Source organism: Python bivittatus, unplaced genomic scaffold, assembly GCF_059951505.1.
Source record: "Python bivittatus isolate LINGU-HERP-01145 unplaced genomic scaffold, Pbiv_v1 ctg000070_np1212, whole genome shotgun sequence".
Classification (NCBI taxonomy): domain Eukaryota; kingdom Metazoa; phylum Chordata; class Lepidosauria; order Squamata; family Pythonidae; genus Python; species Python bivittatus.
In genome coordinates, this window is record NW_028277034.1 from 32286850 (window position 1) to 32309415 (window position 22566).

Sequence of the window (22566 nt, forward strand, 5' to 3'; positions counted from 1 at the left end):
ACTTAGTACATTTATTGTCACATTAAAATGGCAGGTCAGAAAGCTAAGTGCCATCAACAACTTAGACTCTAAAAATCTAGCTATGCTGTTCTACCCTTCTATAATCAGATTCCTTGTTTTGTAATGAAATCACTGTGGTATTTTAAAGACAAACAAATTTATTATGGCCAAAGGTTTTGTCCAGCACCCAAAAGTTATGTCATAACAAACATTGCTAAAAAAAAATTCCTTGGTGTTTTTCCTGGAAGTGGTGATTATGATTAGGATATCTTGGCTAGTCAGTTAAAAACTTGGATTATCCTGGAGGCTCAGGAAAAGGTGAAACTGAAAAGCACAAACATTATAATTCCAGTATCATGGCTATCTAATCTCCTCCCCGATCCACCTCCAAAAATAAATAAATATTATGGAAAGTTTTAAGGGTCAAAATAGTCCATAAGCATTTTTCCATGAATCTTTCCACTAGGTCTTGTACAAAGACGGCATTTGAAATCATCATGGATTAATCCCTAGCTGCTATAACCACAGAGGCTAGGTGTTCTAACTGAAGAGTTGCATATGTTTTCTTCATTTTCCTTTGCTTCCTATCCTCCTAGTGACTATCTTTAGTTTGCAAGCACTTTGGAGTAACATCTGCACTCTCATACCTAGCAAAGCGCCATGTAAATAGACACCCATATATTCATAATTCCACACAGTCCTGCCAGGGGTCCTCACTGCCCATGCACTGTATGACTGAAATGGTTTTGTCGTCATATAGTAACAGGGAATTGTTTTGACTTTCTTCAATCTCAGATTTGTTTATATGCAGAAAGAGTGAACTAGAAGTTAATAAAAGCTTGATCTGGGAGAAATGGATCTTTGAAAGTCTATCAAGATGGTTCTCCCAGTAGTGTCAAAGTCTGAGAACCACAAGCCCTGGAAGTCCCCCAAGTGACAATCACAAGTGCAGCAAGTGACAAAGGGAGGAACCCCTGGACATGCATGGGTGCCTGGACTGTTGTTATTTTTCACAGCATACTTTATGTTTTACCTTTATAAACATGTCATAATCAGATGCAGTTGACATGTGCACAAATATAGACATCATTTTATTATTGGTTCTGCATATACCAATGTTTCTCAACCTTGGCAACTTTAAGATGTGTGGACTTCAACTCCCACAATTCCCCAGCCAGCATGGGGAATACGATATAAATATGATTGATAAATAAACAAACAAACCTTTTGTATGACAAAACAGTGCTTATAATTAAGTGAATGGGTTTAGACCCAGGGCAGCAGAAGCAAATTCAGCAAATGACTGAAACACCATACATAGAATTCCATCTTTAGGAAGAGTATCAAGGTAAGATAAATGGACCACAAACTCTGAAGCCTATAAAGCAGTTAAGATGCTGGACAAGAAAGCAGGAGAGGGACTGTGAGGTCTAGTCCTCCCTTAGGCATGAAAGCCAGCTGGGAGACTTTGAGCTGGTCACTCCGCTTCAGCCCGACCCACCTTACAAAGTTGTTGTGGTGGGGAAAATAGGAGATGGAGCATTAGGTAGGCTACCTTGAGTTGTACAAAAGAAAGGCAGGATATAAATCTAATAATAAATAAAAAACAAATAAATAAATACCTACACTTCTGGAGACATCTTCTTCTATCCTTCACAGTACATGGGATGGATAGGAAAATTATTGATGTAAAAAGTTCCTCTCTCTGTTGCTTTGGTCATCTACAGTTGTGCAGTCCAAATGCACAGTTGAATGGATTTCTCTAGCAGTAGGCACAAGCCAAAAGAATAAAGGTAGCTGGAACAAGTACTTTAGTGAATTTTAGTTGATCTTCGGTGTTTTTAAATCTTTGATTAAGCCATTAATCTGTTAATGTTTAATGATCAGACTATTACATTGTTCGTAAATTAAGAATGTTTTCCAGTGGATGCTTTAGTTGGGCTTCTGCATTCGGACTGTGCCTGTGGTTAGAGAGTCATTTTGATTTGTATCACTTTCCCTTCCCTATTTATATATTTATAAATAAAGCCTGCTTTTTAGATGCCTTCATGGAAATTCCACGCGTGAAAATACATCAAAATACAAAAAGGGGGATGTTATCAACTGTTGCCAAATGGAAGTTAAAAGAAGCAATCCCGTGCAAACTTATTAAGCATTAAGCTACTCAGGAACTCAGAGAACTTGTGAATCAAGAGGCAGGTACAAAACTGGCTGGAAGTGTGCAAAGGCACAACCAACCATGTGTTGCCTGACCCTATTCTAGCACACTGCTACAAAACACTGCAATGGGCTACAGGCTGCTGGCGTCTGCTGGAGGTGTTCACGGTAAATGTCTCTAACGAGAGCAACACAAACTTCACCGCCTTCTGAAAGGACAGCAGAGAGGTCGAGGCAGCGTCGCCCTGCGTCAGAAAAGCCCGCGCTCCCCCTGCGCGTCTCTCAGCAGCTCCCTCGATTTGATGCCCTCCAGATGTCTCGGGCGCCCACTGGGACAGGGGCTGACGGGAGCTGTGGTCCATTACATCCGCAGAGCGCCAGGTCGGGGAGCGGGGCTCTGTTAGTTAGCGGGCTCGGCCCGCGGCTCCCTCAATCCCGCCCTCTTTTGCTCACTTGCTCGCCTTTCCCGGGGCTTTAGGTTGATCAAAAGAGCGGCCGCACTTGCTGGAGTCTTTTGCCGGGATGTTGCTTCCCCCGACGGCCCCCTCGTTTTTGTCAACCAACCTTTGGAGACGTGGTCTTGAACGCGCGGAGCATTGATCTGGCCACCCGGATTTTGCTGGGCAATAGGTTCAAGTGCGACGTGTGCGTGTGTCTCTGTGTGTTCCTTTAGCGGGATCTGCGAGTGGAAACAGAGCTCGTAAAAGCTTCAGCCCTTCACGACGATGGACTGGGGGTTTTTTTGTTCCTAACTGGAGCCGGTCTAAACCTCCCGGCGGTTCTCCCCGCGCCTTCTTCGGTTGCCCCCCAGCCTGGGCGAAGAATGGGTGGGGAAAAGCTCGGCGAGGAGATGCCAGGGCCGGCTGAATGCCCCGATTTCCCCCCCTCCCCGGCGCAGGGGGCCTCGCGGGGCAGTTAGTGAGGGGTGGCCACAGCGGCGCCATGGAGTGGGAATTCAACCTGCTCCTCTACCTCGCGCTTTTCTTCCTTCTGCTCTTCCTGCTCTTCCTGCTCCTCTTCGGGGTCATCAAGCAGCTGAAGAATTCCGTGGCCAGCACCGGCGCCCTCCAACCCGGGCGCCCCTCCTTGCGAGAGCCCTGGGTTTTCTGCCGCGAGCAAGCCTTGTGAGGCGAGGCGACCCCGCCTGGAGAAAAGGGGCTCCACGGAGCAGCTTCAGATGCATCTCGGTGGGTTAAAGTGGATCTTGGATTTGGGGCGTGCGATCCGGTGGCGACAGTGTGGAGCTTTGGGCTGGGAAATGCTGACTTCGAGATCGCCTTCTACTGCATCCTCCTCACCTTGCACTCTTCAGTTCCCTTCGGGAGATGATTGCCAGCGCCCAGGTGGGCCTTTCTGAGTCTTCTGGACTCCCACTCCCAGACTTTGCAGCCAGCAGTTCTGGAAACTGCTCCCATCACCTGGGAAGGGGACCAGCTTTGAGAAAGCTGGTCTGGGTAATCACAAAGCAAGTCCTTCTTAGGTTTAGGTTCCCATCTGATAAATGTGGTAAGTGGTATGTTAGGGTTCCTTAATGATTGGAATTTTTAAATTAAAAAAGGCTTGATAAGCCATAAATAGAAACAATTTTACTTACAGTAAAAAGAATATATCAGCTCCAGAGCCATCCTTTAGTTTCTTCATTTAAGTTGGCTTTGGTAACTTTTTGGGCGGGTGGGGTGTCTTTATATTCTGTATATATTGCAGAACGTGCTTATACTGCAACCTGCCTAAAATACCTCTTGGTCAAAAGAACATGCATAACCAGCCTCAATTTAAGTGATAATAGTAACCTGGTGCCTCAAATTCCCCAAGTAAATCTTTGAAGTCCCAGACCTGCAGAGATACTGAAGTAAGAAATGTTCCGAACATCTGAAACAATATATTTAAAATGCTTCAAATAATTTTCTCCAGTTTTGCACTTATTTTTCAATTTTTCTGTTCACTAATTTAAAATCATAACAATCCCTCCAGTCCCTTTGGTACTGTTCATATATATCCTTTTCACTTACTCTGCTCTCATCTTCAATAAAATAATTTCTGGGACATTCTGGGACATAAATAATATTGGTTTACAGATTTACTTAGCCAAGGATCAGACATACATAGGGATATAAAAATAGGAAAGGATGTTGGATATTGTTAACTCCATTGCACTGCTTTTCCCATAAGAATATTGTAAAAAGTACAATTTTCAGCAACTATTATAATGGTTCCACTGAGCCAAGATGTGGCTTCAGAGCTCAGCTTTAAAACTTGCAGTGTTGGCTTAGGCCACAAAATGTGAAAAGAACAATTAAATGCTTTTGAGTAAACACAAACTGCTATGCACAACAGGTTATTCCATAATATGGTCTGTTTAGTTTTGGCTTACTGCTATGTATAAGCCAGCCATGGTGGCTAATTCAACAAATCATGATTAAAACAAGCCATGGCAATGTGTGAATCCTATCATGACAGGAATTTTCTTATGACTGAATAATAACAGCCTTTCCCCAAACTTCCGAGATTGGAGACCATCTTAACTCTCCAGTTTAACTTGGTAAGCAATGGTTACAGCCATTGTCTTGTTTGTTCTTCTTAGTCCTATAATTATAAAATATGCTGCATGAATCCAGAGCACTATATCCCATGAAAATGAATGAGAAACTTTAGTTCTGACTAACCTAAGTCCCAGAGGTGTCAGTGGGAGTATGAGTATGAATGCCCTGCTATAATTCCCATCCGATTTCTTACTTTAGTCTAATGGAGTCTTAGCATTCCACCCAGTTGTCAGTAGATCTCTTTATTCAAATGAAATTTACAAAATGGACACAAAACACTTGATAAATGTCCTTGGACGATATTGGGTCCAAATTATGTAACGTAATCTTTAAGGTTTGTGCTCCATCAGGTTTCTTGGTAAAGAGAAGAAATCTGTATGTGCCTACAGGCATTCTTTTTGTGTTTTTCAACTGTTGGCTTTGGCAGTAATGTTTTAATGCTACCTGGCTTTGGCTTTAGATAATAAAAACTTTTGGCTTTAATTTAATTAAGCTTTCGATCTTAGTATTTCTTGGGTGGGATAGCATTGTTGCTCCTTTGTACATCTTGCTAGTTTCAAAATATATGTACAGTATGTCCTTATTTAGACAGATGAATTTTTTGTGCAGTTGCTCAAATTAGCAGGATCATCAACATGCCAGTTTTTCCTCCCACAGGAATCACTCCTATTCTGGTTAGATTTCAGAGCTGAAGCCTGGAATAGCAAACAAGGCCCAAAGACGACCCAGTAACTCGGATCAGTATTTCAGGAGTTCCTGGTTTCCTCAATTGATGTTGATATATTTATTGTCCTTGTCCTTGTCAAATCAGCAGATTTCAATAAAGATAATTTTTTCAGAGGGTGCATGGGAAATACTTATGACCACTTGCCATTTGGAATAGGTTGGAGGCTAGCAGCCATATGAAAGAAAAATTATACACATAGTTAAATATTTTCATTTGTATGCTGTAAATAGCTCCTGACTACCTTTAATATTTGAGGCTAATAATTAGACTATTAATTTGTGTGTGTGTGTGTGTGTGTGTGTGTGTAAGGAAGCTTCTTGTTAGGTCCTGACAATAACCGCAGTAGCTGTGTCCTGACAATCGTAATTTTCAGGCAGAGTGACACACCAGGGAAGCAACAGGTTTTCCCAAGGGAGGTAGGTTAATTCATTTCTTTCATAAGCCTCAACGCAGACTATAAGATGCTGGATTAAGCACCTTTGTGTGTGTGTGTGAGTATGTGTGTGTGTGCCTTTGAGTCAGTTTTTAACTCCTGGTGACTGCCTGGACTAGTCCCTGCAGTTTTCTTGGCAAGGTTTTTCAGAAGTGGTTTGCCACTGCCTGCTTCCCAGGGCTGAGTGAGAGGGACTGGCCCAAGGTCACCCAGCTTGGCTTTATGACTAAGGTGGGACTAGAACTCACTATCTCCTGGCTTCTAGCCTGGTGCCTCAACCACTGCACCAAACTGGCTCTCCCTCACCTAAAATTACTCAGGTGCAAATGTGATCCAGCTAGCATAATGAGAAGTGTCCTATTGGACTACATTGTATAATTTCTCTCATTGTAAGAATCTCACTTTATTGAAGATGTATATGATGTTGGTAGATTACTCTACCAACAGTAAAGAGAACCTTAGTTCTACATGTAGTAGACTTGGTTTTAGTGGTTGGCTTGAATAAGTCACTAGCAGTACTTATGTGACATGCTTAGCAAGGAATTCTTGTTTATTTCACTATAGTACAAAGACATTGAATGTTAGTTCACACAGTCCACCAATTCCTACTCCGTTCTGCCCACAAATGCCTCTGTTCTTTGCATGTTACCTCAGGCCTTCTAATCTATCCTGCCTAGCCTAGTGTAGAGAGTAAGGAAGATGACCTTGATGGAAATAAGCAGGAACCATTGCCTAGGCACAAGGAGCTGAAACGTTTTTTAAACCTAGAGCAATGAGATAATGTATGGAAGCGACTTAGGCAGACATCTCCCTAATTCACTGGAGTATAAAGAGGAGGAGAAGGCAGAGTACAGTTGGACTTGCAAGATTCTGTTAATACAGCCAATCTCAATAAAAATAGTTTTAGCTTTTGTGGGGAGTTGATTCCCTGGTCTGGCCTACCTAATGGGACTGATACCTAGATTACACCATGCATTGTAATCCACATCACTGACACTTACATCCAAAATTCTTTGCTGCTGGGCCAAGCTTGGATGCATCCTGATCCAAAGAGATCTCAGAGTGTTCTGCATGTACTAAATGTTGGGGGATCCTTCTTTACTGAGATGTGCTTACCAGGGATCAGAAGATGTCTGAGCCAGCTAAGATATAATCTCTTTTGACTTTATCATTCCTTGTAATTTCTTATCATTTCTTGCCATTTTACCATCTCTTCCTTATCCCATCATTTGAAACAACCCACAGCTGTTGTGAACTGAGTGAATTTGTCTTTCTCCTGTACCATCAGCCAAACCCTTCATACTTGCTATAAAGCAATAAAAGTTATCCTGGACATTAAGAAAACCTTAGAATGATATGAATTTAATGCTGTCTGATTAATGAGATTCCAAATCCCTATTCTCATAAGATCAAAATGCAGTCCATTCTTAGAGTATAGGTTGGATCTATCTAGTAGGGATACTGTGTTATGATCTCTTACTTCAGGATTGTAGGTGAACAAATCAGGATTTGTAAACTATAAAAATACTAGTTTGAATCTGAGTCATGATTTTGGTTTGCTTGAACAATCCCAGGTTCCACTGTTACATTCACCTGATACTTGTCACTTGCTTGGATTGCAAGTTCCATCATCCCTGACTATTAAGCATGCATACTGGGTTTGGGAACTCGAGTCCAAAATACAGTGGTACCTCTACTTACGAACTTAATCCGTTCCGTGACTCTGATCGCAAGTCGAGTTGGTCGCAAGTCGAAGTAAATTTTCCAATAAGGTTCAATGTAATTACTGTTAATCCGTTCCAGCGTCCACGGACCACACATCAGGGGCGGAAAAATGGCCGCTGACCACACGGCAGGGCGGAAAATGGCCGCGGACCATGTGGAACGGGCGGGAAAATGGCCGCGGACCACGTGGAATGGGCGGAAAAATGGCTGCGGACCACGTGGAACGGGCGGAAAATGGCCACGGACCATTGGAACGGGCGGAAAAATGGCCACAGACCACGTGGAATGGGCGGAAAATGGCTCGTAAGTCGAGGCGAATTCGTAAGTAGAGGTAAATTTTTGAGGCCGGAGCTGATCGTATCTCGAAAATTTCATAAGTAGGGGCGTTCGTAAGTAGAGGTACCACTGTATATTGACACTAAATTGTTTGCCCTACCACTCTCCTTTCCCTATCTAATTTGTTTATGCATTTGTGACAAATGAAGCAGGAGTAAAAAGCTGTTTGCACACCATTTATTCACAATGTGGTTAATAAGCTGGGATATCTAGCTTCAATAATGTGCAAACATGACTATCTCCCAATTTGTAAACTTGGACCATATTCTATCTCACAAGGTAGTTATAATATTCAGAACACTATAAAGCTATCTTCAGAAAGGCTCTAGCAATCACAAATAGTATGAAAAGGTATAAAAGGAGCAAATTAGGAAGCAGCAATATGATAATATATGTAAATTATGTATTGACTTCTGTGGCCAAATTTATTTGATTATGCAAACTAATTAAAAAGTACAAATGCATACAATAGAATTAAAGGATCAAAACAACTACAAAATTAAGCACAGCTATTTAAAAAACAACCTAGAAATTATACAATAAAGTTCAAAAACTTTGACTTATGATGTTTGAAAGTACAGGTAATCCTTGCTTAATGACCACAACTGGGACCAGAATTTAGACTAAGCTGTATGGTTGTTAACTGAATCATCATGTGACAAGACCCGATTTTTGTTAAGTTGTTAAGTGAATCACATGGTTGTTAAGCGAATCATGCCATCATTAAGTGAATCACGCGGTTCCCCATTGATTTTGTCTGGAAAATGTTTCTAATGTTTCTTTTTTTAAAAAAAAAACTAATTCAAATGCTGATAAACAACACATATAATCCATTGCTGTAAATTTCTCCTCCCAATGTTGTATAATAAGTCTTTTAGCCAAACCTCATGCATGAAGAATCCACATTTTCTGATTTCTTGATAGATTGCCAATATTGGGATGTAGCCATTAAGATCATTTATATCCTTGACATATGGTGAATGTTCCAGAGACATATTAGCAATCTTGTTGATGTTGGCCTAATTGCAACAATAATAAAACAAATTCAAACCATATGGGTTAAATTTCCAACTCTTGTGTTACATCTCCAACAATAGGATGATTGTAACCAAGTCTTATTAAATGTGCTCTGAGGTATTTGTGGCAACTTGAGAATGTAACCAGTTCAGGTCTGCAAGGCTGTTAACCAAATATGAAGCCCAAGTGGGAATCCAGTGTGCAGTGCATGCAGAAATAATATACATTTTTGCATACAGAGTTATGAGACTGAACCAAGGACCGTTTTGTGCAGTCTTTTGTTTTCACAATGCCCTAGCAATTAATGGATGGGATATGGTAATAATAGGGAATTGTTGATTATTTAGCTAATAATTGTAGAGCTTTCCATGCTACTGCCTGTTTACTCCCCTAGGACTTCTATGCTATGAGATGGTCAACTTCAACTGGAATCTGTTTTCACATTAATGTTGAATTGCAATATGTACTTTTTCCTCCTGGCCAATGTGCTATCTTCTTTTTTTGTGTTCAAAAATATGGCTATCCTCATTTACTGAGTAGATTTTTTTAAGGAGAGTCTCAGAATTGCCCTCTAATTAGCTAGCATTTTACATATATGCATTGTGTATCATGTATGTATATTTGGTTTATATTTATGTATTTTAAAGGCAGCAAAAAGCTACAAAGGTAAAAACAAACGATACACGGTTGGTACATTAAATTTCTAATAAAATGAGATAATCTAATAATTTGATTTCATCAGTAACAATACAAATCCTTTTTAAAAAGATTCAAGGAACAACTGTTGAAAAATGCCCACCCGTATGGCAGGTGAAATGACTTCTGATTTGATAAAGGGACCGAAGGAGCATCTGATGATTGCTTCAGTGCCTGAAAGAACATTCTTTGGGATGACTAGGTTGGCAGCTATTTTGTCTGCTATACGAAATAACAAATATGGTTCGGCAACCACAGACTTTTTGCACAAAGCAAATGAATGGGTAGATATCTGGAGATGACAAGAAGACAAATGTAAACAGTGATAAGAATTTCAGTTCTACTAGGTAGCAAAAAGAGAAGTTTCAGTCTGTTGGCTCTAATGTCACCACCGTAAGAGATGTTACACACCATTAACGGCTAATGACTAGAACAATATTGACCAAATGCAGGAAAATGATAAAAACAGTGTAAATTACAGGAATAAAAGGTAGAATGATAAGGCTTGCTTGATTAATTGATACCTGAAGGGAGCACAGTGACCCTGAACAAATAATGACAATTTTTTAAAAGCATGAGTTAATTAATCTCATTTGCATTAAATTAAAAGGAAATGGAGTGAGTTTAGTTATGGAGTTCGCCTCCATTGAGTTTAGTTAATTAATTAAGACCTATATCCTGACTTAGACTGCTAACATTACCTTGAAGATAGCTTACACAATAAAACTGAAATATTAATAGTCTTAAAACAGAGAAAGACATTATGAATTCATCTCATTAATAATCACTCTGTATTTTCAAAAATGCTACATTCTATAATCTTTAACTTCTTGATATTTTAACTCGCGAAGCACTTGATTTTCAGATATATTGCACTTCAGCTCCCATAATTCCCCAATTCATTATAAACATTATAATGGATAAAAGAAATATGAGTTTAGAGAAATTCTGTAACTCCTAGCCTCCAGGAGACTTCCAAAGGGTTACAATCACCAAATCATAAGGGAATAAGCCAATTAACTGTATTTCATTCATATGCATTAATTCTTACTACTTGTAGATGCAAACTAAACTAAATTAAATTTATTTTATATCACAATCCCACCAAGATTTGCATTTTAGAGTGCACTTCCTGGCATGTTTCCTATGCTCAGAAGCAAACATAGCCTTGGCTCAAAAATCTTTGTGCATTCCTGCTATAATCTAATCTTTCAGGAAATAAAATCCTGGGACTCTGTGAATAGCTCATCAGTACAATTAATTGGTTGCATCCTTGTCCTGATGCTTTCAAATACAGGAATGTTACAAAATAGGATTTTTTTCTTTGTTAAAAAATTACTGAGGGATCCCATTGTTTGTAATTAAACATTGAGTTGGCTGCAAGATGGTAACTGATTTCGGCCCCTTGGCACCCAGCTCTTTAGTCTCACAACAGTTTGAAAGACAGCTGAATGGACAGCTTCAGTAGGGAATCCAGACTTAATGCTTTCAAACCCAGATTAAGTTTGGGGCTTACCCTCTCTTGTGGAGTCCTTGGTGCTCTCTGAGCTTGGTTGTTTGCTTGCAGATGTTTCATGACCTGACTAGGTAATATCATCAGTGCTAGTGAGTGTGGGGTTTGCTCCCTGTTTATATACATATTTACATGTTAGTCAAAAGAGACAATTAAAAAAAGCTAAGAAGGAAACAAAAAGACCAGAACACATCCTCTCCAGCAACCAACACCCAAGGATAACCAGGGATTAACACCAGACAAACAATCAAGCAGAAAACAATGCCCTAATCAAGGAACTACCAAGGAGAAAACCGCACCTCCACCAACACTGGCAGGGCGAGCTACTGGATATAAACAGGGAACAAACCCCACACTCACTAGCACTGATGATGTTACCTAGTCGGGCAATGAAATGTCTGTAAGTAAACAACAAAGCTCAGAGAGCACCAAGGACTCCACAGTTCAACCCTGAGCTATACATATTCTCTTCTATTGTTACCTTCTCTTGTATATCTCTTGGAGATTGGAGGAATGCCTCTATCAATCTTATGAGGCAGATAGTGAAGATGGGGCATGGAGATAGGGTGAATCCTTCCAAAGGCAACTGTTAAACAGCCATTGCCCTCTGTGGGGGACAGCACTTTTTGAGTTCAGGTATTCCCTAAGCTAGTTAGATACTCCCAGGTATGGCACTGTAGGATCCAACTACTAACCTGGCTGCCTTTTTTATATGGGATGGAATTTAATCTGGCCTCAGTGTAATGTATTGCACCAGCCCTCTCCAAACCATCAAATAAGGAAAGGAGGAAAGGAACACTTGGATCAATTCTTCTAGCACCTTCTCCGTTAATAGATTAAGCCAATCCTAGGCTGCCAGAAGTTATTATCAACTCTGAATACAATTTAGATATTGGGGGAGAGACACAATCTTTCACTGCTTCCCTTTTTTTAGGATCTGGAGTGTGCAGGGTGCTTGCCCTGATGTAATTTGCTTAGTTTTGCCTATCTGCTAATTTACACAAGGCATGATGTTAATGATTTTGCTCAGGTGAGATTATCCTCTTTTTCCAGATGGACTTCCCACACTCCTGGGCATTAGGACTGAAAGCTGGGTAACTTTGTCCTTGAAACAAACACACAAAAAGATAATGAGACTATGCTTTTTGGAAAAAAGACAACCCGGTTAAAAAGATGGCTGTCTTTGGAGAATGGACAAGTTGTGGAATAATCAATAATGGTTGTGGAGCAAGATGAGTATGCTTCAGTGATAAACAATGTTAATTAAAAATGCTTGTTGTATATATTGTATATATTTTTAAATCTCCTCCTCCTCCTTACCCCTAACAGATCTGGTCAGCTGCTTCTTTGGCATATGACTGTAACAGTGGCTGAATGGCAGGCATTGTTTAGAGTGAATGATAAACCAGAATGAAATAGCAAGATCTTTATTCATTCATCTCCTTCCTTTGTTTCTACAGATGAAATTTGTACTCTCTTGTGATTTATGTACTTATCGTTCTGGAAACTCCGAGCCTGAAATAATAACACCTGTCACTGGATTAAAGAGCATTGGTCTTTATCACTAATAATGAAGAGAACAGATTTTTTTTTTAATTTAAGCATTATTCCAAAAGATTCATTAAGCTGGAACGTTTAAAAAAGGAGCACTGTGGAGAGCTTTCAGTGTTTGTTCAGTTTAAACAGCATAATTACATAGCCAGATAACTGTATTGTGAGTGACTGTAATAAATTATGGTCAACCCTTTGTGAAAAAGTCACTTTTTATCATATTCAAGAGTAGCCTTCTCCTGCTGGGAAGTTATGGAAAGATACTAGGTTGGGGAAAGCTGCTCAAGAATGAGTTTAAAAATAGTGAATGGGGTGGGATATCTAAATGGAATACAAATTTGACATATATGCAAATGTCCCCCTTTTATGGAATAGATTTTATGATAATCTATTAAACTCAGTGGGGAAAAAAATTCCACTGCATTGTATGGAATTGGGGATATATCCTGTGTTTACTATTTGTTGTAAGATGCGTGATTGTGTGACTGCAATGTTTTACAATGCTGTGCATTGATATAAAGGGTGCCTTCAACTTATTTTATTTTACAGATTATTATGTCTGGCATTCAGTTTGGCATATACGTAATGCAAAAAATAATGGGGAAATAGTTATCCCATGTGAACTTTTGATTTAGTATGGATATACTTCACTGTTTAAAAACAAAGGATTTAAAAGCAATAGAATCCATGCAATAATTGGATTAAAAAGCCTGTTTTAAAAATGGCCTTTCTCCAATAAGGAACTGGTTTTTTAATAAAATCTTATCATTTTGGAAAGAAATTAGAAGACTTTTGAAAAAAAAATAACTTGATTACAATTAAAAAAGATAAACCACATCATTTAGTATAGGAATTGCTCAAACTTTTCATATCACTGCAGAAACAGAATGCTTATGAGACGCAGATGTAAAGAATGAAAACCAAATGTAATCATTGTATAGCTGCAATGACATAAATTATTAGAAAGAAACTTCAGTAAATTTTAGGTATATGAATTCTACTTGTACAAGCAGTTCATATAATTAAAGAAACACAAGTTCAGTGGTGCTAAAACATCAGTTTTTCTTATTTTTGAAAAAAAAACTATAGAATTGAAAAGGAAGTTAAGCAAATATAAACTCAGAGTATTTTAAATAAAAGGAGTATTTATTGTGTGTATACATTTCTCTCATTTGAGTAAAGCATTTCTATAATGTTGAGGGGAGATATAAATACTTGAAAGATCCATATTTTTCTGTCCAAAACAAAATATATACAGAATGAAGACAGTCTATGAAGGAAGATTTTTTTACATAATAAACAATGACCAGATCTCACTGAATTTGTTCTGCGCTGTTGGCAAAGCTCTTTTTGGCCAAGTAGTAAAATCTGTGAATGACAAAATATGTAAGATGATGTCATCATGCAAATGCTGCTATTTTGGACTTGTGTTTTAACGTATGATGCAAGTTGTAGTATTTGCATGATGAAGTTATCATGCATGCATTGTTATTTCACTGTCTCTAGATGCCCACGAAGGTCAACATTTGTTAAAATATATGTTGCCATGCGGTTGCCAGACTTTAATGATTGCACCAACTATTTCTGAAGGCGTTTGCAATTGTGCATATTATAGGGACAGCATGCCCTTTTCCTATATGGTGCACTTGATGTAACAATGCTATCCCATTTCTATATTTTTAGTATTAAGTTATTAAATTTTTGGGTCATCTGAATTTATTTGAACGCAAGTAAAAACAGTGGTCCACTGTGCAAAACACAGACAACTTAAGAAACCAAACAAAGGTACACATATATTGTTGCAGGAATGCATGGTGAATATCACTGATAATCACTATCTCCAATAAGCAAAATGTACTATGTACTATGTAACCAATCAATAAATTATCTATCATCTTTCATTATATCTGTTCTCTTCTCAACTTATTCAGCTTATGAACTTGGTTCATAGATGCAATCTACCATTAAATTCTTCATGTGTTTTCTTTTTTCTTTTTTTAAAGACAATTATATTTGGGGGGAAAAGAACCAACAATCATAAAACTTAGCTGATCTTGGCTGATTTCAGAAATGCTAAGGACAGTTGGACCTAATTAGTACTGCAGTGATATACTACCAGAAGATCCCAAAGTTGAAGACTAAACTGGGAAGTAGAAAAATTATCCCTGAAGAATGCAATGGCAACTCACTTCTCTATTGTTACCAAGCAAACAACACTATTACTAAGTATCACCACCAAACTGCATGCTGAACATCTTTACATTAAACTTATTGATTGGTTAATGTAGAAGGAGGTTTTGGATAAGGAGAAAGCTGGCTTCAGTGTGGCATATATTCAGTCTATATGTCACTTTCATTAACTCAAAGGAGGCTTTTAGCTCCACTGCTATGGTGAGGCTGTGGAGGAAACTGGGAGCCTCCTCCATCAAGTGACAACTATTGTGGGTGATCACAATGCAGGTTAGAAGTGCTGCCACTAGAGGTCTCACTATCACAATTCCTTTCATGTAAAAGTAAAAGTGCTGGGCCTCTTGCTATATTTGGCATAGCTTTGCTCCCTCAAAGACTGGAGTTCTTCAGAAATTGTACAGTCCAAATTTCGAAGAAGCTTATCCAAATTTCCTTATACGTAAGTAACACATTCCTGGATTTGAGCTCATCTTCACCTCCACAGAGGCCCATATGAGAATTTGCAAATTAAAGTTCTGGATGAAATTAATCTTTTGGGTAGCCCCTGGTTGAGTCCATCCTTATTGATTGATGTTTCTTGGAAGAAAGGTGTAGCAAGGATCTAATCACTGAAGTCTCTCGGCTCCATTCTTGATAATGCCTGGCTCTGACAAAGCCCTTATTGAGGCCAGAGACTCTTTGATTTGAATTTGTGGAGAGACAGACTTAGGCCTTGAACCATTGTGATGACCATTTTATTGATTTTTCCCCTCATACCTGAAGACTTTTTAAAACATCCCATCCTTTTCTCACAGAAAAGCTTTTATTCTAGTGAGACGAGCCTGTTGCCATGTAGAATATTAGAGGGAAGATATAGCAATATCTCATTTTTGTTTAAGTTCCTAGATGGATGAAGCTGTTGAAACAATTGCCTATTTATTATTGTGCTATCCTTTTTATGCCATCTGGCATGCTGAACTAATAATCACGCCCTTCACTAAATGCTTTGGCTGCCCTGTAGAGCAAACATTTTATTTTCTATTACTGGATAGTGTCACACACACTCCCAGGTTTGGCCTATGGTCACTCACTCACACATTCACAGCCTGTTGAGGCATGCAGATCTTGTAACCCCCCCTTACTTTCTACCTGGATTTTAGGTGAGGCTAGAGCAGTGATTCTCAACCTTTTTGAAGCTGCCGCCCCCCTAAGAAGCTGAAAATTTTTCAACGCCACCCTTTGTGAAAATCCTGTAATTTAGGGTGGGGGTGGGGGGAGTTACTGAATTATAAAAGGCAAAAATTTTAAGTAATTTTTTTCAGTAGACTTACACACCAAATGTGTTCGATTTAACTCGATACTTTTGCCCTGGAAGGTAATTGCATTCCTTTATTAAAATTAAAATGACTAATGCAAAAAAAATGCTTAAATGCTCTTTTATGTAAATACATTTATTTCAAAATGCTGTAAATACGTTTATTTTTTTGATGCTAGTTTTTTTTAAAAAATTATTTTTTATTTTATTTATTTTATTTTTTTGCAAATGCTTTTTTAATGTTTAAAAATTCTTTATTCTTAATTAGATAATTAAAAAAACAGCAAAAAAATACGCTAAAAGAGTAATATCAATGAATCATGCTTGATTATGTCAGTGGGATGGTTGTGCTTGATGGTTCAGAGCCAGTTTCTGAATGTTCGGTTCCATATTGTTAGATGAAGGCGCAAGTCCCCTCTTTCCACGATTTGGAGTCGACTTCTCTTTTTTGTAATTAGATCAGTCCCAGCACTGAATCCTCGCTCGACAAGGTAGGAGGAAGGGAAGGCAATTAAAAATTTTTTGATGATAGTCCACAGTCCTGGGTAGAGGCAATTGATGTTACTTTGAAGCCAAAATTTTGTGAGACGATCACCATTCTGGAAGCTGGCTTTCAAAGTTTCATTAGTTTCTCAAAATTAATAATTCACGACCACGATAAAGAACTAATAAGCGCACTTACCTAGCCGACTGGCCAAATAAACAATGAAAGTAAATCGAAACTGAGGGGAAAAAACAGAAATGAAGCAAACGAAAAGCAACTCAAGAAACACGGGTCAAATCAAACATTCATATTGAAAGGACGCTCAACGCACGCACTGCGATTAATCACGTGGGAAGACAGCTGACGCACGCGCTGCAATTAATCGCACGGGAAAACAGCTGACGCATGCGCTGTGCTGGTTGGGATCAGAGAAGAATCGTAGTGTTGAGTTCTTCAAGGTCATCCTACCTAGAATACAAATTCGTCTCACCATTCTTAGAAGTGCGTGAGGGCAGCTGTCGCGTAAGTTCGTTTTATTGCTGGTACAAATGGTGTAAACTGGATAATCGATTTAATAAATTTTTTGGGGAGTTTTAAAATTAAGTTCGAATGCCAAAACATGCTCATCGCCCCTCTACCGCCCAAAACATGCCCACCGCCCCCTACCGCCCAAAACAAGTTCACCGCCCCTCAGCATCCTCCCACCGCCCCCCGGGGGGTGGTACCGCCCCCGTTGAGAACCAATGGGCTAGAGCAAACAAGACACCCAGCCCTGGTCAACAGCCAGGAAATAATTAGGGACACACACAAATCATTTTCAGCCAAACACTGAGGCACAACAGGTCCTTTGGAATACATGGAGACCCAGTGAATTTAAAGTAACAACAAAACTTTACTGGTTACAATGTACATTTGCTCTTTCTCACACGTACACACGCACACACTCATCCACCCTTACCCATGTCCTTCTCAACTACCTGCCAGGCACTAGTTACAGGGGTGGAAACCACCAAGTCTGGATCCAAAGACAACTCAAGGAGTGGGCGGGCTCCAGGACCCATTTTTATCCCCAAAAGCTCTTGCTTTGTTGATTAGCTGGGACTGAGTTTTTTCCCATGTGCTCAGGCCCAACTTCCTTTGTCTGGTTCAGGTGACACTTTTTCCTTTGTTTCCTTAATGGCTTGTTTCCTTCTTATCTACTTCCCCAAAGGGATCTTTCAGACAAGATTCCTGGCTTTTTGCCCTCTCTGCTTACATGCCCGTTTCATCTTTAGTTATGGCAGCTTCAGCCTAGTCTCACCATAGGTCTACTAATATATCCAAAAAGCAACCAAATTCTGTTCAGCTGTGATTGCCACCAATATGTACTGTACCAGACTGAATACAGTGATGGGTTACTAGGACCAGAAAATGATCTAGTCCTGGGCAATTCCATACTGCAGCCTAAGCTGCTTGTCTCCCACCTGCTCCCATCTGCTTTGTAAGGAATTTTTCAGAAATTCCAGTTTGGATTGTAGTGGAATGGCAAAGGGCCACAGTGGTGCTCAGTCTGGACTATGGCCAGTGCAGACCCTGACAGATCATTCTCCTTTTCCTTGCCTTCTCATCCCTGCAGAGAAAGTAGACCTGGCTGGCTGGCTGGCTGCTGTGTGAACCGGACTACCAAAGCCTGCCTTTGGGGTATTATTCCTTCTTCACTACTTCCAGGGCCTTGCTATTGCCTTCCCAGATGTTTGCATACATAGATGACTTCACACACCCCTTTGTACATTATCTTCTTTGACACTAATGGAGACCTTCTTTTTCCCCACTTGTGGTACGATCCTTGCTGTGATGCCGCAGTAATTAAAGTAACAGGAGAGAAGGTTGTTCTTTCATTTCTTCCTTCCTCTCTAGGTCTATGGAAACTTCATAGCAAGGAGGAACATCCAGGAAACAAAATAGCAACATCCCTGTTGCCATTTAAAGATAGGAAAGGAAAGGAAAGGAAAGGAAAGGAAAGGAAAGGAAAGGAAAGGAAAGGAAAGGAAAGGAAAGGAAAGGAAAGGAAAGGAAAGGAAAGGAAAGGAAAGGAAAGGAAAGTTCTGCAGTACTTTGGGCAGGGGACCATGCTTAATCGAGCCTGGGCAGGATCCAAAAGGGTGCCCACTGGGAGATAGAAGGGTTGAATGAAGCGTGCATTTTGAGGGGTAGGTCATTGACTTAACAGCCCACTGTTAAATCAACAGCAAGATTACGGGAAAATGGCAGCTGCCAACCAGCAGAGAACATAGCCTGGCAGCTCAGGATGAAATGGTTGCACGGACAGTGACCAGCCCCTGGGCATGCCAGGCACTGCAGCCAATTGGAACTGAATCTGCCACTAGTTTTGGAACAAGGCACTGGAGACCATCCACTGCAAATGTTTACAACCACATCGCTTAGCAACAGCAATCCCAGTCCCAACTGCCGTTGTAACCCAAGGTCTACCTGTAATGTGATTAGGAAAGATAGTGAAGGCTCCAAAGAGATCAGCCATATGGGTCACCATCTTATTTTCCCCCATATACTCCACTTAACATTCAGCTAATATTAAAACTCTTTACGTGTCTGAAACTTGAGATTATTTATACACCGTAACCGACATCGTGAATAACCTCCAGTGCAATTTTTATGGTATTCACTACAGTATATTTTTTCCCCTCTATTATTGCTGCTGCTGAATTGGTCAATATTATCTCTTTATATAATTTTTAACACAAATCAGTCTCCTTATGTTTATTTCATAGAGATAATCATAAAATAAAAACAAAAACTTTCTAATCCTAGTGGTCTCCAAGCTTCTCAGACTGGATAATTGTTTACTGAACATTTTTTTTCCCCTGGGTCAGGCCAGTTATGTAGACTGTTGTGCCATAAATAGAAATATAACAATCATCTTTATTTTCGGTTTGTGTAATTATCAAAATGCCATACTGCACATTAGGCTTTTAAATTAATCTCATAATTGAGATATAGATTTACAATTTGAATTTTTCAACTTAAAAAGTTTACCTTCCACGTTCCTTTTCTTGCTCACTTAATTCTGATGAATCAAGGATACATTTTTCTGTCTCTTGGGAGTTAGCTAAAGCTGATAAGAATTCTTAATATTATAACAAACATAAAATTTATGCTGGTGACTAATACGTTAATGTCATGGACATGTCTGAGTTTAATTATACTGGCACAGATTCTTAGGTAAATAAAACAGTGGTGCAATTTTACACTTGAAAGAAACTTTCACTGTGTTCAATGAGGCTGACTTCCAAGGACTGTAGCCTTCAAGAAAATTCGTAGTTCAAAGTTTCCCTTTATCTTCCTATTCTAGTGTGTTATCTCCCAAGTTATAGGAGAGTACTGTATCCCAGCACTTCAGAGATTGGATCTGGGTCATAGGTTGCTGAAGAAAAGAGGAAGAAATGGCAAACTTTTCTTCCATGAACATTCTTTGCCAAGTTCCTTTATTACGTTACAACTGAAGCACTGTTGTCTACTTAAAACTTTCAAAAGCCTGAATGTATAGCATATTTTAGTCCTCTACTAAATCATAATAAAGATGAGGCTATCAAATTGTTCCATAGCATGGATTCTACACAAAGAAGGCAACATCGCTATTCATGTCAAGCACATCCAGGGCAGGACTCAGGACAGGTATGTCATGCTGATCCAAGAATGGGGAGTAGACCATATAGTAAACAGAATAAATGAACAATTTACAATGGTTTCAGTCATTCCAAATATAATAATACCATATGTCCCAAAATTATAACTCCACAGGTCTGAGATGCATTTATGGTTAGAATCTGCATGTTATTTTACATTTATTTTAAAATTTTATATATATAATGGTAGAAGAAATAATAAAATACTGCAATAGTTCTTGCTTAAATAAAATAACACTACAAGATGCACCATATTCTGCCTTCCTGAAAGGTGACTGATGATTGCATATTAGGAATGACAGTTTCACAACAGCTTAATCTAACAGTTCCCCATCTGGACAAATGCCAAAACCAATTCGCTGCTGAGAAAATAGGGGCTTTCTTTCTGATACAGTTTATTCTGAAAGTAGAAGAGCACAGCCACTGTTTTCTATTTTGCATGAAATGGAAGAAACAGGATGGTTCCAGATGCCTCGTTTACAGGCATTGGTCCAAACAGCATCATCTTTTATGCGTAATCTTCCCATATTTTTTATCATAGTTTCTTCATCTTTTACTACAAAAATCTGTTAAGGCAGAAAGATGGAATACCTCCACAATACTATTTGATTGGTAGTGCTAAGACCTTTCTGTTTAAGTGTGCCGATCATGAATCGTATATGTCTGTGTATGTGCACATATTTTTTCATTCTTGCTCGGATATTCAGGCTTGAGAGAAATAGAACCATGACAAAATTTCATGACCACCTTCAGTATTTCATAGGATGAGAGATGTTTGTGATGCTCCACAGAGCCTGATGAGATGAATATATTAACATGATGCACAGGGAGTTTGGGAATGAGCAGAAAACCTTTAGGCAGCACTGTGATAATTTTATTCTGTGCAAATGAGCAGGGCAGTCTGATCCTTCCATTTATATCATCTGAGATATTCTGCTATTATGCAGGAGAAATGGCTTTCCTACTCAAGGGGCAGGGTGAAAAGCCAGAAAACACAAAAATGGCAGAACCTCAGTAGATTTCCTCCAACACCTTCAAAATCAGTCAACTTCTTAAATCAGTGGACAAGTTAGTGAGGGCACCCAGATATTTGGATTCTGACAGGCAACCCTGATAGCATTTTATTGCTTTATTTATCCTGCTTTTCCCTGCTAACTTGCAACTAGTAAATCAGTAGTATACAGTGCATATGAAGAATCAGATACAGAAAATAGCAAAAACCAAAGCAATTTCAGTCTATCTGCAAGGACCCATGATCTAAGGTGTGTGACTTGAAATCTCCTCAGAGAAAACTTTAATTTCCCCCACTCCTTGACAGGAATAAATCTATAATCAGATAGCAGCAACAAGAGAGAGAAGGTGATTCTGCTAAAGCACACATATGTTCCAAGGATGATTGAGCTGAATACCTAGTGGGGAAAGTATTTTTATTTTTCCCTTATGCATGGAGGAAACATCAGCAACAAGAGAATTAAATGGAAAGCTTTCCTAAGGTGCAAACGTATATAATCATTTTCTGCTGAATTAACAAAGAAATCATATATTATGTCACTGACAGAAATATGCCTTAGATCATAGGTGTACAAGACATGGCGGAAGTATGCATATTGTTCTTAATGTGTCTACACTTATATCCTGGTTCTGTAACTTTGCTGGTAGAAGGGCTGTGCTATCAGCGGTTTTGCTGATATTTGCCATGGCAGCAGTGTTCCTGCTGATATTGAACTTCTGCCACATCTCACAGTTCCTCAACTGGTGGATCTTCAGTCAGGAGCATCTGCAGCTGTGTGTGTATGTGAATGTGGGTGTGGTCTGGTGTCAAAAAAGTCAAGATGAAGGCTTGCAACCACATGACTGAAACCCCATCTCTTTTAGGAGCCCGACCCCTTCTATGTGATGCACATAGAAAAGAGGTGGGACTTCTATTATGCAGTTGTGGTTACCATCTTGACTTTTTAGACCCCCCCAGAAGCCCCTGTCTTCAGTATACCTCTCTCTATGCGTAATTTTCTCTGAAGGATTTCTATAAATGGATTTTTTTTTTCATGGCCAGCAGAAAAGTACCAATTCACTGATTCATCTGGACTTCATTTTATACACAATCTAATGGTGTAACCCACAGCACGAACCACTTTTCAGTTTATGATTCACTCTTTCTAGACCTCAGGATTGTAACATTTCGTGGGAACAGGCAACTTTCAGTTTTACTGAATCATTAAT

General features: G+C 39.3%; 1 protein-coding gene across 3 annotated transcripts; it reads left to right on the plus strand.

The window, feature by feature from the left end:
• The first annotated feature begins 2828 nt into the window (after positions 1–2828).
• Positions 2829–14568, plus strand: SMIM43 (small integral membrane protein 43). 3 transcript variants are annotated; one of them, XM_088132894.1, is made up of 2 exons: positions 2829–3663; positions 12605–14568. In XM_088132894.1, the coding sequence occupies exon 1, from the start codon at positions 3025–3027 to the stop codon at positions 3283–3285; it is 261 nt and encodes an 86-aa protein (XP_087989020.1). In that variant the 5' UTR covers positions 2829–3024; the 3' UTR covers positions 3286–3663; positions 12605–14568. The 3 variants fall into 3 exon arrangements, with proteins under 3 accessions (XP_087989020.1, XP_087989021.1, XP_087989022.1); XM_088132895.1 differs by having other exon boundaries at positions 2829–3500; XM_088132896.1 differs by having other exon boundaries at positions 2829–3344.
• Positions 14569–22566: the final 7998 nt, after the last annotated feature.

What these genes read in the sequence shown, in the direction of transcription:
- SMIM43 (XM_088132894.1), top strand. Translation starts at nt 3,025, where the DNA reads ATGCCCCGATTTCCCCCCCTCCCCGGCGCAGGGGGCCTCGCGGGGCAG.